Below are 14,924 nucleotides of genomic sequence, written 5' to 3'. Positions count from 1 at the left end.
AAAAGAGCAACTGAAAGAAAGCTCGTTATCATTATCATCTCTCCAACACACACTTACCATGCCTCCTGTCGGATCCCGCCGCGCTTGTGACCGCTGTCATTCGCTCAAGGAGCGATGCCACTGGCGACAAGACCAGGGTTCATGTGCTCGCTGCCATCGTCTTGGCTTTGAGTGCCTGGTCGATCGACCCGCCCGCAAACCTGGCCGCCCACGTCGTTATGCCACATCACTAACGAGGGCACCTCTCCCTGGCGACTCCTCACCAAACCAGGCAAAATGCCTGGGATCCGTCTATTCCACCTTGGGTCCCATGATCCCTCGGTGTCTCCCTCTGCTCAACGACCTTACATACTCGGATCAACGCCTCCTCCAGGACATTCTGTTTGGTGATGCCGCATTGAACGTTTTCCTGATAGGCCCAACTTTTAAAGAACGACACCGTGGACTTCTCATCTCCCACTTTGTTGTGTCGCGACACACATTGGAGGATGCCTTTCTTGCCTTGGCTCTCGCCTTCAGCCACGACGCGGCATTAGCTCAACGCAACACTGAAGTACAGTACAAGCACGCGTCCTCGGCTATCAGGCATTTGCGCGAGTACAAGGTCCGCAATAGCCATGGCGTCTCCGAGTGTCTAGCACTAGGCGCCCTCATCATATCATTTACTCACTACCGCTCGTCATCACCGGATTCGTCACCAATATGCAGGCAGACCCTCAGCTTGATTAAGGACATGTACGAGTCAGACGAGGACCTGGAACCGGATGACCTGGTCTTTGTTCCGTGTCTCATATTGCCCGAGATAATCGACTGTATGATGCAAGGATCGGTGCCCACATTGAGGTTCCGCTGTCGGCCTGGAGCCGAAGACTACGTCGACCGATATACCGGTCTCTTCTGTCCGATGCTTCCGAGCTTGTACGACATTTGTGAGCTCAATAATGCTCTCTCACATGCAGACCATCAAGATTTGCACGACATATTGGAAGCTATTGATCGCATCGAGCTGACGGTGACGGCCTGGCAACCACACATCCCAGAGGGCTTTGCTACCCGCTTCACGACAAATGAGGTCTCTCACATGCTCTGTCAGGCCCAGGTGGTCAGGCTCGGAGCCCTTCTTCTCCTCCATCGACTACGATATCCTTTTGGCACAAACAATGGCCCAGCACTAGCCCTTGCCACGGCCATCCTCACACAACTCGACCTGACACGAGCCGCAACCAACCACAGCATCTTATCCATTGCACTGCCACTATTGGCGGCATGTTTTGAGATCAAAGAGGAAACGGACAGGAATATGTGGCTCTCAAAGATACCGGGCCTGGTGGGCTATTCTCTAGACTTTTCGCAGTATCTGCAGGCCCGTGTATCAAAGTTTTGGGAACTTGTGGATGATGTGCAGGTTGTATCTTGGTATAATATTAGGGACATGCTTCAGCTGTATAATTGAAACATGACACACTTGCAACTAGTAATGTTGTCTCTCAATTCAGGACATTGTCGACGACGGACGAAATGGCGATACATTCCTCGTCCCGCATTGAGCTCGTGAAGACTTGAATGGAACACGGCGCTCCCTCAGTCAATTCAGCATCATCTGTTCTCATTAGCACCATACAAACTTTCTGAAAGAAGGGACGCACAAGGGGGGGCTGCTTGATCAGGGTTTAGTCTAAAGACTTCGCCAGGGACAGGCTTTGCGCTCTCAAATGGAATCACGCAGGCTGGATACTACAAAGTGTCAGTACAGGAAATAGCTTCAAAAATTCAGTCATGACTCACGTTCAATACGTTGAGGAAACAAGTATATGGCGGGACCCCGTATAGATCATGCTGCACCGCCGTATTCTGGGCAGACGGTCCAATAACAGCGTCGAGACGGTGGCTTTGCCAGATCCTCCGCCAGGCTTCAACGGCTGCGGCCTTCTTGATGTTGAGTGTCGCCAGCTTGTCCAAGTCGTCAAGTCCAGTCAGATCTGGTACGTAATCTGACTTCAGTCTCTTCAATTCGTCAACGATTCTCTGTCTGGATGGGATGCACGGCTCTCCTGCGTCGGTTACGATACGACTGGCTGTTTTGTCCAGTGCAAAGGTGCCCCAGGCGACATCGTTGATACCGTCAATGAGGCACTCTTTGGGGTCCAAGTCGACGAGGATATGTCCTTCAGCCCGTAACTTGGCGACAGCTTGCGAGATGGCATTTCTGACAGGTGGGTGTAGAGGATAAGATGGGTCTTCTGGGAGAACCCCCAGCCTTAGCTTCTTTCCTGAAAAAGCAGGAATGTTTCTCCAGGGAACATCCATTGCCGTTGAGTCAAGATCAGCTGGTCGACTGTCTACAACAGCCTTGGTGAAGATGCCGAGGCTCTGCATGTCGTTGGCCAAGGGACCAGCGCAGGCGAGGATGAACTTGAGGCCGGGATTGCTGCAGCCCCTTTGGCCACCATATGGGATACGTCCCGCTGTTGGTTTAAAGCCGTAGGTTCCACAGCAAAGGGAGGGTATTCGGATAGATCCTATGTCATGTGTAAGACCCTGGTGAGCTCAAGAATGGCAATTCTTAGAAACATACCTGCAATGTCTGTCCCAACTCCGATGGGCGACCCTCGAAATGCAACCAACGCGCCTTCGCCACCGGATGAGCCGCCTGCTCCAAGAGCCGTGTTTCTCGGATTCAAAGTACGGCCAAACACGTTATTGTGCGAATCCGCCGTCTGAAGAATGTCATAAATATTAGTCCTCTGCTCTACACACGCCTGATCATCACTTACCATCATGGTCTGTGGGACATTGGTCTTGACGAACGGGACTGCACCCAGGGAGAGCAAAATCTCGACAAGGGGAGAATTGGTCTTGGAAAACTCATCGAGGTATGCAACCAGGCCGATCGTGGCTTGGGTACCAACAATATGGAAGGTATCTTTAAGACTGACGGGCAGACCGTGAAGAGGACCGGCAAGTTTACCGTCTTGTCGCAGCTCGTCGAGCTGCTGAGCGCGTGATTTAGCTTGATCGAAAAATGTTTCAGTGAGGCAATTGGTCTATCACAGTAAGCACATTACACATTACTGAGTGTCTTGAATAGACGAGCGCACCAATTGCTGAGCAATGGCTGCTCTCTTTGAAAACGCAGTGACTACCTGCGTAGCTGTAAAGGAGCCATCAGCCAGCTTTGCCAGCAAGCTGCTAACATTGTAGTTCTCGGTGATATCAAGCTCCAAATCATTAAGGATACCAGAGCGACGGGGGATATCGAGCGAGATGAGGTCATTTTTGCTCGTCTCTAGCGGTGTCTTGACAGTATCCAGGACGCTAGAGGGGAGGCGCCAGGGCTTTGGTATGGCGTCGGCACAGCGGGCACGCTTCTCTGCGGCTCGAGCCTCCCAGGGAGCAGATGGAAGCTGTGGGGGGTCGATAGTCATGGCTGTAGTTGGGTTGAGATGCTGAGTTGATTGAATTGCAGTGTGTTTATCGAGGGAAGCTTTCAATAACCAAGAATGGATAGGATTCACAGTATTTATTCATGGTGATGCTGCCAAGTATGGGCCTTCTTAAATTGAGGAATTACGCCGGCGGCAGACAACGGTAGATGAGCCGGCGAATTCTCTCGTAGCGTCAAGAGGACCGGCCAATTTTTCTGGTGGATGGCTGGCTGAGTCGACCTGAAATCGGCCGGCTCTGCGGGGTCAGGGTTGCATTTGGGATGAGCCAAGATCTCTCTCATGTCCGATTAGCTAGTGTCACTTGCTTTCAAGGCGGGGAAGAACTGAAGGTGGTTGATTTGATCCACTTGCCTCGGCCATTAGAGACGATTGCGAATCTGTAGCATGGGGTGCTGAGTACTAACAGCAATTCAAGGCAAGTACGTTTATTCCTAAGCATCGGCCACTAGCTCGTCAAGCTGCTAGTACTCCTTATTCGCCTTCAATCCTTTAAGGGTAGATTTATATCATGAATTCTGTCATTGACTGTAGAATATGGCACACAAGGAGACAGCAGTAACAGTCAAGTCTAAGAACACTTAACAAGCGCTCACAAATTCGACGACTCATCAGTAAACAAGCTCATCATTCCGTCAGCAGCAGCATCCAATGTGCATCCCTTCAATCTCTCCTCACTGACGAGGAACGATTCCGGTAGCCAACACGGCACGTCCTCGCCGAGTGCCATCTTTGCCACTGCTTGCCCACTCAACCAACACTTGTCCATGCCGTGGCCGTTGAAACCTGCAGCAATCCACTCATCGCTGCCTGTCCTCCCAGTTGTTTTGCGGCTCAGGTTTCCTATCATAGGCAGATTATCCGCAGTAAACCCCATGATTCCAGACCACACCTTCTTCGTCTTGGCATCATCCGCGTCGAGGAAGATCTTCGGGACGATCGATGAAATATGGTCTCTAGCTGAAGCTGCGACTTGGGAATCATCGCTCGTTAGGAGGTTTTCAATCTCTTGACTCTCCCCTCCAATAACAATCTCGCCAGTCTTTGCGTTCTGTTGGGCATAATAAAGGCCAGTGGTGAAGCGTCTAGTTTTGGGATCGTACCCGCCGCTGTGAATCTTGGTCCACGAATACTTGTCGCCGAGCCTGGGGAATGAGAGTCCCGGGTCTTGGACCGAAACCGTTCCTCTCAGAGGATAAAGGCTTCCGGTCAGGCTCGGCAACAAATGGGAAGAATATCCGTTGGTGCAATGAATTACCTTGCGTGCTCTAATGGCGCCTCTTGGTGTCTGTAGCACATACTCAGGCTCATTTTGAGATACATTCTCGTCACAAGATATCGAAACAACGGGGGTGTTGGTCTCCAAGCTGAAGCGACTTCCATGAGTATCCAGCAGATGTTTCTGAAGAATTGTGATGAGCCGGTAGGGCCATAGAGCACCGGCTCCCTCTTGCTCAAAAACAACAAGCCCATCGCGGTACTTGTACTTTTTCTAAGCACAGATTCCATTAGCTTCCATTGCCACTGCCTAACATGTTTCCAGCCAGATCACTTACACGGATGGTCTCTCTATCTTCCACAACTCTATACCCCAGTGTCGTTTTATTGACTGCCTCCTGCAACAGACTCAAAGAACGTCTCAGGCTGTCCACGATAGGCTTGTCGGCGATAGTACTGCTGGCGATGACTTGACGGAATTCCACGGCTTCCTTTTCTGGCTCACTCAGATGATCGATCAAAGCCTTGAGCTCTTTAATGTTGTCCTCGGAGAATCGCAGAATTTTGACGGCCTCTTCAGGGCCCAAAGAAGCAACTAGGTGCTCGAAATGGCCACAGGTGTCCGAGATGAGATGGCCGCCATTACGACCCGTAGCCCCGCTGCAAGCATTCCGAGCCTCCAAGATGGTCACTCGCAGGTTGAAAGCTCGGGGGTGGTTGAGCAAGGTGTGAGCAACACTTGTACCGGTAATGCCAGAACCGATGATGGCGATGTCTGTTACAGGCGGAAGCGTCTCGGACTGAATAGTAGCGATTGAGGCAGCCGGCTCTTGCCAAGCAGATGAGGTCGGATGAGCCGAAGGTAAGTCAGCCGTGAGACACAGTCGGTCTTTGATCTGCTGCTTGAGCGCTATTGAACAAGATGTTAGTGTTGGCCTTGAAGCCGTAGGGCCGGCTGTGGACTCCGAGACATACATGTCGAGGCCATGTTACGCGCAAGTGTGAGGGGGAAAAGGTGGTCAGTATCGGTTGTAAGATGCTAGATCCGAGATGAGTAGCATAAACAAGTAAATGAATGTGATATAGATACTGCAGTTGTTCTCTTGACTGATGCCCCGCCTCCGCAAAGAAAATCCCCCGCCGGCTGGTTCGTTCTACATGCATGATTCGGCCGGTGACGATCCAACTAGACCATTTGAGGCCATAAGATTGCATGTCTGCCTGGCTGATCCATGACCAGCGGGCTCCCTTGGCAGTGACTCTGTTTGGCATGATGATCATAGTGCCAGCGAACCAGGTTATCCCGATTATGGTGATACCTGGGTTCAGCTCAAGGGAGCTCGGAATTGGGTTGACCAATCAGTGGCTGAAGAAGTGGCCGGTCCCACAACACGGGGCAACGGAGAGACGGCCAGCCAGGTGGGTCCTGCAACGTGCAGCCCCTCCGTACGCGGCCCCACTTCTTCCGCACTTCCCGCGTACGTTAGTGTAGGGTAGCTGATTTCTCAGTACGGCCTGGAGCATCATTAACGTTGAACGAGTTTGGTCAAAGTAACGGGTGGTTTCGATTATTGAATTTGGAGTGGGCCCAAAACTATAAGAAACCTACTTATTGATTCCCTCTTCCGCATCCAAGTTCTCCATATCAGAAATGAGGTCACGCCTGTGGCACATCTTCAGATATAGTGAGGCAACACAAACGGTCTAGGATATGAACTAAAGATACTAAAAGGCGCAGAATTAAGTGCCTTGTCGGCGAACAAAGGCTAAAATATCTTCCAGCAGTTTTTCCGAATGTGACAAGACAAGCACTGGATTTGTAAGCAAAGTACCCCTTGAGACCAGGTCTGAGATACTCACCATGCCCGCCGCCATCGTAGACAGTCAATCTTGCATCCGGTATGAGTTTCTGGATTCGATGTGCACTCGCAGCCAGGGGGACTCCTCCGTCAGCCCCTCCATGAATCAGCAACAGCTCACCCGATTTGACCTTGCCGAACTCGGCCAGCTCTCGCGAGAGGTCTTCAGAAGTAAATATTTGGGCCGCTCGCTCGATGGCTAGAGCATCTGCGGCGTCAAACATCCGTTCAAACATCTCGATATCCTTGTCTGAAACCTCGCCGGCCGCTCCGACTCCCAGTGGACCGCGGAAATTGCTCGAAACGAACTGGGATCGGTGAGTCCTAAGTGAGCCGAGAACATGATCCCATAGCGCTCTAGGTGGAGCATCTGGAAAGCTCGGTGACGCAACAGGAAGAGGGAGGGAAGTGCTGATCCAGATGTAGCCCTGCTAATGTTATTGAACAGTCCCGATGTGCAGCCGGTACTAAGGTGCCTGACATACCTTGCAATTATATCTGACATACTCACTGAGGCCATGCGCAAGGACAGTCTCTCCAGTGCCCATACTTGCGGCGATGAAGACGAAAGGCCCCGGCTTGATCTTTTCCAGCAACGCAACGACGTCACAGGCCAGCACACTGTAGTCAATGTCCCCGCTGTGCTCTGGCCCGGACCAGTCACTCTGGCCAAAGCCTCGCCTATCGATCGCGATGCAGCGGAACCGATGGCTTTCACAAAGGCTGACAAGCAACGGGTCATACATCCGAGATGACAGAGGCCATTGATGGAGAAATACTAGAGTCGGCTCTCCGCCTATTTCTGCGCCGTGAGCAACATTGAAGGGAGGAGGGTTCTGTGTTGGAACAAAATCGCGATAGAAGAGCTGGGCCCCATCAAATGGGCTGGTGTACCGTGGCATGTTGATTATCTTGGCAGTTCTTGATGGTAGCAGATGTTTGATGAAACTTGACGACCAACGCGGGGGCATACGATGCTGGGTTATAAAATACTTCGAACACCCGTTAAGTTGCCAAGGCAAGGGACTTAACGGCTGAATATTCAGCCCGAAGGGTAAATACCGTCTACCTGCTATTAAACTCTTCTGGGAGGCCCCCTTTCGACTGTGGCGATAACCAGCTATCAGAACCACTTCAAACCTGTAGTAAGGGAGTTGACTGATAGACATAGGGGTCCCTCTACCACTTCCTTCCAGGCCCAATCAACTATATTCTGTATATCGAGTTCCCCCTTCCCTGTAGCTTATAGGAAAACGTCGTTTAGTCAATGTACCGTGGTGGATATGGCGGATCGATCAGCAGCTGAGCCTGACGGCGTTGTTGGTCAGCAAGGCGCATCTTCATCCCTGCTTTGTAGTTAGCCATAATCGCAGTACGTAGGAAACGCAGGCGTATAAACCTTCCGTGGGCGTGTGGTTATAGAGGCTGTGACGATCGAAAGGCGCCTCAAGCAGTAGGCCTTTCAGCGAGGTAACTCGTGAGACAGCAACATAACTAATACCGGCCTGGAAGTCGCGTGTAGCGAGGTCAGTAACTATCTGATCCTTCGTTAGACTCTGGCATTTGTGAACAGTGATAGCAAATGCCACGATCAGGGGAAACTGCTTGCGAGCGCAAGTCTCGTTGCCCACTAGGAAATCACGCGTGACTGGAAGGATGGGTACGATTTTCCTGCCCTCGTTAGTTGTTAGATACGGCGGTCCATCGTAGCTATCGAAATCCACCATAATAACGGCCGGAGGGTCTTCCCATGGTTTGGCGCCTTCATTCCAGGCGATATCGTATATCGTACCCTGGGCGCCATTAACCAGGCCAGCTGGTTGCCACAAATTAGTTGTGAGCATTACCCTGGCACCTCTAGCAACAGCAAACTTGTTGGATAGATTGCCAGCATGGTCGCTTGGCGCCTGCCCCGCGCCTTTGCCCAGGTTCTTTGCCTCCACCTGTATTGCCGGGGCGTTGAGGTGCACTATATGCTCGTAATTGTATTCGTTGACCTGGGCCTTCGTAGAATACACCCGCATAGCGGCCTTGAATCTGTCAACCTCGCTCTGCGTTAGCTTGGCCTGCACCCGACTGCTAAGGAGGTCCCAGGAGGGTATAGATAACTTGACTTCACGCAGTTCTTGCAAGGCCTGGCGGAACCGGGCCTGATCATCACCAGTCTGGCGCTGCACCGTGGTCAGGAAGACGGTGCGGTCAAACAGCCGGTAGGCCACCTGTCCTCTCCTTTCCAACGAAGACAGGCCAGTGCTGGCGGTTGAATACAGCGGCTTTTGTCGGACGGGTGGTAGCTGGAAGAAATCGCCCACAAGCAAGACGCTCACACCACCAAAGAACTCGAGGCTACGCTGTGGAAAGGCCTGTCGCAGGCGAGAATCAATTCGCCCGAGCTGCTCAAGTCCTAGCATGCTCTTTTCATCGATGACGAGGTACCTGACGTGCCGTAGGCGGGACTGAAGGGCAGCAGCGTCAGCTGGGCGAAGCTCGGTAAAGGCACCGCCTACTGGGAGACGGAGCAGCGAATGTATGGTGCTGCCCTGTATCTGGTTACTCGCAACGCCTGTTGGCGCTACGCGGCAAATAGGACTAGGATTGGGCAGGGCAGCCGCCTGAAGGTGGGAGGAAAGCACCTTGATAAGGAAGGACTTGCCCGTGCCACCGCCGCCGTCAACGTGGAGAAGGATTTGAGTAGGATTTTGCGCCTGGAAGTGACCCATGAAGGTATCGTACACTAACCGCTGTTGCGGGTTGAGCTGATCACGCCAGTGAGGGCCAAGGACCTCCACATCGTTGGCTATAGGGTTGCTAGCGATGAGGTCTTTCCAGTAGCTGTCTCGAAACTCTGAATAAGTGCCCACATGCCGTGTCCAGTCGTAATTGACATCGATATCGCGGCGGCCAAGTAGGTCAAGACCTTCCTGGGTAAGGGGGTTGTCAGGTAAAAGGGCGGCGAGACGGATCCAGTCTTCGTCATCAAATTCCTCCTCCACTGGCAGAGCCTCGTACTGATCCTCTTGAGGTTGTAATCGAACCTCTTTTGGCCGGCCGTAATGGTCATCACCATGACTGTGGTGCTGCCAATAATAGGAGAAGGCCTGAGCGTGAGAATTAAAACGATGGCCGTCAAACATGAGGAGCTCATCATGCCGACGATGTGGGTGGTTCAATGCCAGCTTTACGCGGCAGTACTCTGGCCACTGTTGGCCTTCTGGATCAGCCTGATAGCGAGGAAAGTAGACCAATACACGCGGCCTGCCGTTGACGTTGGCTGGCTGCCATTGCTTCCACTTGGAAGGGTCCCTAGAGTGGAAATTCCAGTATTTGAGAAAGGAAACATAGGTCAGGTCCTCTAGGGATTCGGGGCGTTGACAGTACTTTTCGTAGACGTTGGGGGCCTCGTCAACCTCATCGGCGTCAATCCGTAAAGAGCGGGAATGCATGTCAGGATTACGGCAATCAATGTGTAAGCAGGTTCGTGAGCCCTCTTGTAACGGCAGACCGAGGAGCAAGTGGCTAACCTCTTGCTTCGAGTAGTCTCGCTCAGCAACTAGCTGATTTAGGAGCTTTGACGTGAAGGAAATCAGCGGGTTGTGGTCCTTGACCCGGGGCATCAGGGCCTTCCCAATCTGGGCAAAAGACTCACTCTTCTTCTCCGACTTGGAGCAGTATTTAGCTGCGTAATCGATCACCTGCTGCAGGCTCGTGCAGGGTGAGACATCTGTATTGGCTAGCCACGCAACGGCAAGTAAGCGGTTGTAGTGGTTCATCTGGCTATCGTTCCGCTCGCCCCTAAAGCTCCAGTGCTTAGAATGAGGAACCTTTTTAAGGGAGGCTAGCAGGCGCTGCCCGTGAGGAAATCCAAAGCGGCACTCCACCTGCTTGGTATGCTTGCTGAGCTGCATATAGTAGTTGTTGCAGCGATGGCGCTGCACGCGGTTTACCACCATCGACAGGAACTGGACGGTAAGGGGATGTTCCAATAGATTACTGATCAAGGGATTCCCTTCCCCAGGTGCCTGCACCCTCTGAGGCTCTGGGTTGACAGCGGATACGTGATATCCCCAGATTCGGGCAAATCGCTCCCGGGACTGGCTGTCATCGGGATCTAAGTCCGGGTGGCCACTTAGCCAATATAGGCCGTGGTGGTGACTGGAACCCCTGCCCTGCCACTCGTAGCGACCCCAAAAGTCCGTTAGGTTGAACTTCTGCCTCAGGACAATAGTCCTAAAGAGCGTATATCGCTTATGGAAGTGATAAGCGGCAATGTGGGCGTTGTCTCGCAGCAGTTGCCGGGATAGAGCCATTCGCGCCGCCTCAGGAGCTGCTTTCCACTCCTGGAATCGAGGCATATGACGATATAGGGACTCCCAGTGGTAATCAGCCGCACTTGCTGTAACGAAAAGGCCAGGCCTGCCTAGATTGTAGGCACATGCCTCCAATTCCTTCCTTTGCTTATACCAATATGGACGGGTGCCCCTGATTACGGCGGCTTGGCGCGTGATCGACTGGATCAGGGCCTGAGCCTCTGGCTCGTCAGGCTTAGCCATCGCTTCCTCTATGTCAGCGCGCGTAAGGGGTTGACGGCGGCGGCCTTCGTGTTGCTTGACCGAGTAGTTGCTCCGCTTTCTGACCTGCGCACGTAATAGCGTGTTGAGGGCGACAAAAGGCCACGTCTTATGCCGGGCAAAACGTCCGTCTTGCCATCTCATCGCATGGGCAAGGTAGTCCTGGTACGTGACGCTCCGTAGGCGAGGCTCCACGAAGTCCGCCTTGCCGTCGGGGTAGAGGGTGGGGAACGCGAGCGTCAACAGCGGCTGGGAACGGTTGAATTCGTTGATAGGAGTCCTGCGAATGGAAGGTAGTGGCATCTGGTGTTGAGCCTGCGCGTTAGGCGGTATATGCTCAAGATCGGCCATACGCTCAGGGTCAGGGGTACCATGAAGCAATCGGGACTGCAGGGCGTTTAATTCGGTGTCTGTAACCTGCAAATCGGGGATCGCCGATGCATCTGCATCTGCTGGATCCTCTTCTACATCCTCCTCAACGGGACCTTGGGGGGCCTCGCCGTCAGGTATGTCAGCCACTTGGCTAGCAACGGAAGCAACTATGCTGCCGTCAAGAGGAAGCCGTTGCAAGCGATCCTGCCTCACAACGATATCGCGATAGCCCGGGTGGTGGCGCTGTAGGTAATGCAGCCAGGTCAACAGGCATGAGCGGCGTACCCGGAAATCGCGAGCAAACTGCTGCTGGAAGTGAGGGTCGCCCTCCATATTAGGAGGCCGCAGGAGCATGATATCTAGCTCTTCAGGTAGGACCGGGAGCTCTTCAAATAGCCTACCAACATTGCGAAGGAAGTGGACAATATGGCCGCGGTATTTATACTGAGAGCCACGTACCTGTAGGACCTTCACGTGTACGTGAACCCTAGCAATCAGCATCTCCTCAACCATCGTTAGGCTAGGTAGATTACCGGGGACTTCCCCGAAGTCAAGGCTATTCGCAGCGCTAAAGAAGTAGGGCTCGTCAGCGGTTCTCTCCCTATCTCGACTAATGCAGCGGCTGCAGACTCCTAAGCTGTTTTTCTTCATATCGAACTAATGCTCCCGGCAGCGAATGCAACTATGCATCTTGTCGTCATTCAGGGCAGTATAGAACTCCCGCACAAGCGCCCGATCCTCCTCACTAAGGGCAGGCAAATCAAGGTCCCCTGTAAAAGGTGGATCAACTATCTGATCAAACTGTCGTTCTTGAAGCTGTGGCCGTGGCCGTCGGTTCACGATGCCTTGACGTGTATAGCGGCCGCGGCGATGACCCTGTGGCAGTAATGAAGCAGTGGTAGGGAACGATTCCTGTGGCACAGGCGTGCCTAGCATAATAGGAGCCGTTGTGGTCGTGTCACTAGGAATCGGCGTGCCCAGAACTACTCTTGGCGGGCTTAAGGTGGGAGGGATAGGGAGGGCTCCTTCCGCTGCGCTTGAGGTAGATGGGCCCAGCAGAGGTCTAGGCAGTCCCTGGAGGACGGGCGCCAGACCACGGAATACAGCAGGCGTTGCAGGGGGTTGTGAGCTATTGATGGACACGAGCGCTTGCGCGTTTCGCCGTGGAGGCGTCAATTGAGCCTGAGAATCGGTCCTCTTCGTCGTTCTGCGCGGCGATAGCCTCGAGGCGATGTTCCGCATGGCGGCAACGGCGGCTCGGGATTCGGCCACTCGCTCCTTTTGGCGTGCCCTACAGCTACTACACTGTCTCGTAAGCCTCGCAGGGTCCTTGACGCTTCGAAACTCGACCTCGGGCAGGTCTTGCTTGCAAGTATGGCAGTTCCGAACTGCCTGGGGTATATCATTCTCCATCCGGCTGCATATATTGTTATCCGCCTCTTACCCATGCAGACGACCGGGTAGGTACCGCTTGGGCAGCGAGGGTTTGCTTAGATGTACCGTAGCGTGACAGATCTCGATATGGGAGGTTGTCTGTAGGGTGTTTTGATTAGGTTCGAACGATCAGGGAAGGAGGGGACACTTCACCGCTCGACCGGAGGCAGGTGATACGTGAGCCGAGACGTCGTTAGCAACCTCGTAAGGTTTGGTGGATAATAGTTTTGACGGCAAAGGGAAAGCAGACGCCATGTCGGTGCTCCGGCCAGAATCGCGCTTGGAGGCCGGAGTTGATTGAAGGACAACCTTAAAGCTCCTGGAGAGCTTGCCAAAAGCGTTACCTAGTCAACGATCGCGGGCTTTCCCATGTAGTGGCGTCGTTAGCGTTGACAACTGACCAATTCAAGCACGAGTTGAGCATAGACCATGCCAATTAGCCAATCAGAAAAAGTTTTATGCTCTTTTTTTCTGACTGAGTAAAACGCCCTTCGGGCTGAATCAATAATCAACGTCTCCAAGATCTCCGCATCGGGCAATGGACCGGGTGATCGTCAACTCCACGTTCCCCCGCGTTTCGAAAACTCCGTCGGACTTTGAGATGTAGCTCCTTACTTTCTTTCAATGAGGATAGCCGTTACTCTGTGGCAGTAGTATCAGGATGTCAAGGAGGGTGGGCACAGTAGCCGGTGAAGAATAGTTACTGTCGTTCTACTAGGAACCTCGGCATTATGCTACGTTCGGTGTTACCACTATACTCCTCATCAAACGGTGGATTGCAAGTTATTTAATAGCCTAGTTTACAGATAAGATTCCTTCGAATTGTCGACCTTTCTCACTATGCTGGTGATGTTGGTCAAAGTTACGCTCAGCAAGGCTATCTTACATGTACTAACCACTACAAAGCCAGTTGCACATCAAAGACGTAGAAACTTGATTGCAAAGAGCGAGAGTTCTGGCTCGTCAACATCTTTCTGTTGCCTCTCGCTTCCATGCATCTATACACTCAAAGCTTTCGATCTATCCGTTACGTCGGCAAGTCGGCACCTCGGGAGAGGGCGAGGACTCAGATCGATGCCGGAGCCAGCTCACATGCCGTACGACGTCAGTTCGGTATTATTTGATAATATGCCCGGCCATAGTCTGAATACACCGAATATCACTATTCAATTGTCCGTACTGGAGGCTACTATACTAAGGCTCGGTCCTCCGGCAACAAGTGGGGCCGCCGAGGTTCGTACAAGCCCCGTCCTCAGGTTCCCCGTATTCCCCGAATCTATCTGCACTGTGTGTCTTCCCCACGGGGTTGCAATGAGATATTCATGGTCGTATGGCCTCTATATAACACGTCTGTTCTGACATGGAATACGTCTTCTCATGCAACATCATCGCCTCCATCATTGAACATCAAACTAAACACTTCAGAATCTCAAACACCATTTACAACATGTCGACTCAAACTCATCAGTACCAAGTCCTCATCACCTCAGAGGAGACAAAGGAGGTGGCTGAAAAGCGCCGTACACTCTACATCCGCCCCTTCTTCCTCTTCTGGCTCAACTCCTTCATATTCGAAGTGACGATGCTCATCATCAGCATCTTTGTCCTCTCAGGCTTCAAAGACATGTTTCCTAGGCTAATGTGGACAATCTTCTTCTGTCCACTCGGGATGGGGGGAGCCATGGGCGGGCTTGTCAACGCGTTCATCGTCGACAAGCATTACGGAAGCAAGGCCGTCCACTTTTGCGCCATCATGAGCTTGCTGGTGTTGGGCGCCTGCAATGACCTCTGCTATAATTTGGATCTTGTGTTTGGCTGGTTTGGGGCGCACGATCACTTTTGGTGGTGGCATTGCCGGTACCCTCTTATTTACGGTGTCGGATTCATGACTGGCAAGCTGTTGTTTACGAATAAGGGACAGGAGAAACTTGCTGCCTGGGGTGTATAAACGCAGAGGATGTAGATCAGAACTCGGAATGTAATATCTACCTTTGTCACGCGGGAGGTAGCCACGAGGGTTGGATGTCTCA

At 52.6% G+C, this 14,924-nt stretch overlaps 5 protein-coding genes across 5 annotated transcripts; 2 read left to right on the top strand and 3 right to left on the bottom strand.

The window, feature by feature from the left end:
* Positions 1 to 58: 58 nt before the first annotated feature.
* NECHADRAFT_82975 (uncharacterized protein) lies at positions 59 to 1,453 on the top strand (the record flags this gene model as incomplete). The annotated part of the gene is made up of 2 exons (XM_003044430.1): positions 59 to 929; positions 960 to 1,453. The coding sequence occupies 2 exons, from the start codon at positions 59 to 61 to the stop codon at positions 1,451 to 1,453; spliced, it is 1,365 nt and encodes a 454-aa protein (XP_003044476.1).
* NECHADRAFT_70727 (uncharacterized protein) lies at positions 1,396 to 3,477 on the bottom strand. Its single transcript, XM_003044296.1, has 6 exons — positions 3,099 to 3,477; positions 2,775 to 3,044; positions 2,576 to 2,717; positions 1,786 to 2,519; positions 1,647 to 1,734; positions 1,396 to 1,600 (listed from the first exon to the last, which is right to left on the bottom strand). The coding sequence occupies exons 1-6, from the start codon at positions 3,423 to 3,425 to the stop codon at positions 1,488 to 1,490; spliced, it is 1,674 nt and encodes a 557-aa protein (XP_003044342.1). The 5' UTR covers positions 3,426 to 3,477; the 3' UTR covers positions 1,396 to 1,487.
* A 472-nt stretch (positions 3,478 to 3,949) lies between these two features.
* On the bottom strand, positions 3,950 to 5,638 carry NECHADRAFT_70726 (uncharacterized protein; the record flags this gene model as incomplete). Its single annotated transcript, XM_003044295.1, has 2 exons — positions 3,950 to 4,886; positions 4,969 to 5,638. The coding sequence occupies 2 exons, from the start codon at positions 5,636 to 5,638 to the stop codon at positions 4,036 to 4,038; spliced, it is 1,521 nt and encodes a 506-aa protein (XP_003044341.1). The 3' UTR covers positions 3,950 to 4,035.
* Positions 5,639 to 12,117: 6,479 nt separating this feature from the next.
* NECHADRAFT_82971 (uncharacterized protein) lies at positions 12,118 to 13,149 on the bottom strand (the record flags this gene model as incomplete). Its single annotated transcript, XM_003044294.1, has 3 exons — positions 12,118 to 12,877; positions 12,929 to 12,993; positions 13,072 to 13,149. 3 exons carry the CDS (start codon positions 13,147 to 13,149, stop codon positions 12,118 to 12,120), a joined length of 903 nt encoding a protein of 300 aa, XP_003044340.1.
* Positions 13,150 to 14,341: 1,192 nt separating this feature from the next.
* Positions 14,342 to 14,842, top strand: NECHADRAFT_82970 (uncharacterized protein; the record flags this gene model as incomplete). The annotated part of the gene is made up of 1 exon (XM_003044429.1): positions 14,342 to 14,842. The coding sequence occupies one exon, from the start codon at positions 14,342 to 14,344 to the stop codon at positions 14,840 to 14,842; it is 501 nt and encodes a 166-aa protein (XP_003044475.1).
* Between the last annotated feature and the right edge of the window lie 82 nt (positions 14,843 to 14,924).

Source organism: Fusarium vanettenii (assembly GCF_000151355.1).
Source record: "Fusarium vanettenii 77-13-4 chromosome 7 genomic scaffold NECHAsca_22_chr7_11_0, whole genome shotgun sequence".
Classification (NCBI taxonomy): domain Eukaryota; kingdom Fungi; phylum Ascomycota; class Sordariomycetes; order Hypocreales; family Nectriaceae; genus Fusarium; species Fusarium vanettenii.
Note: the sequence above shows the minus strand (reverse complement) of the source record. Positions and strands in the feature narration are given on the sequence as shown.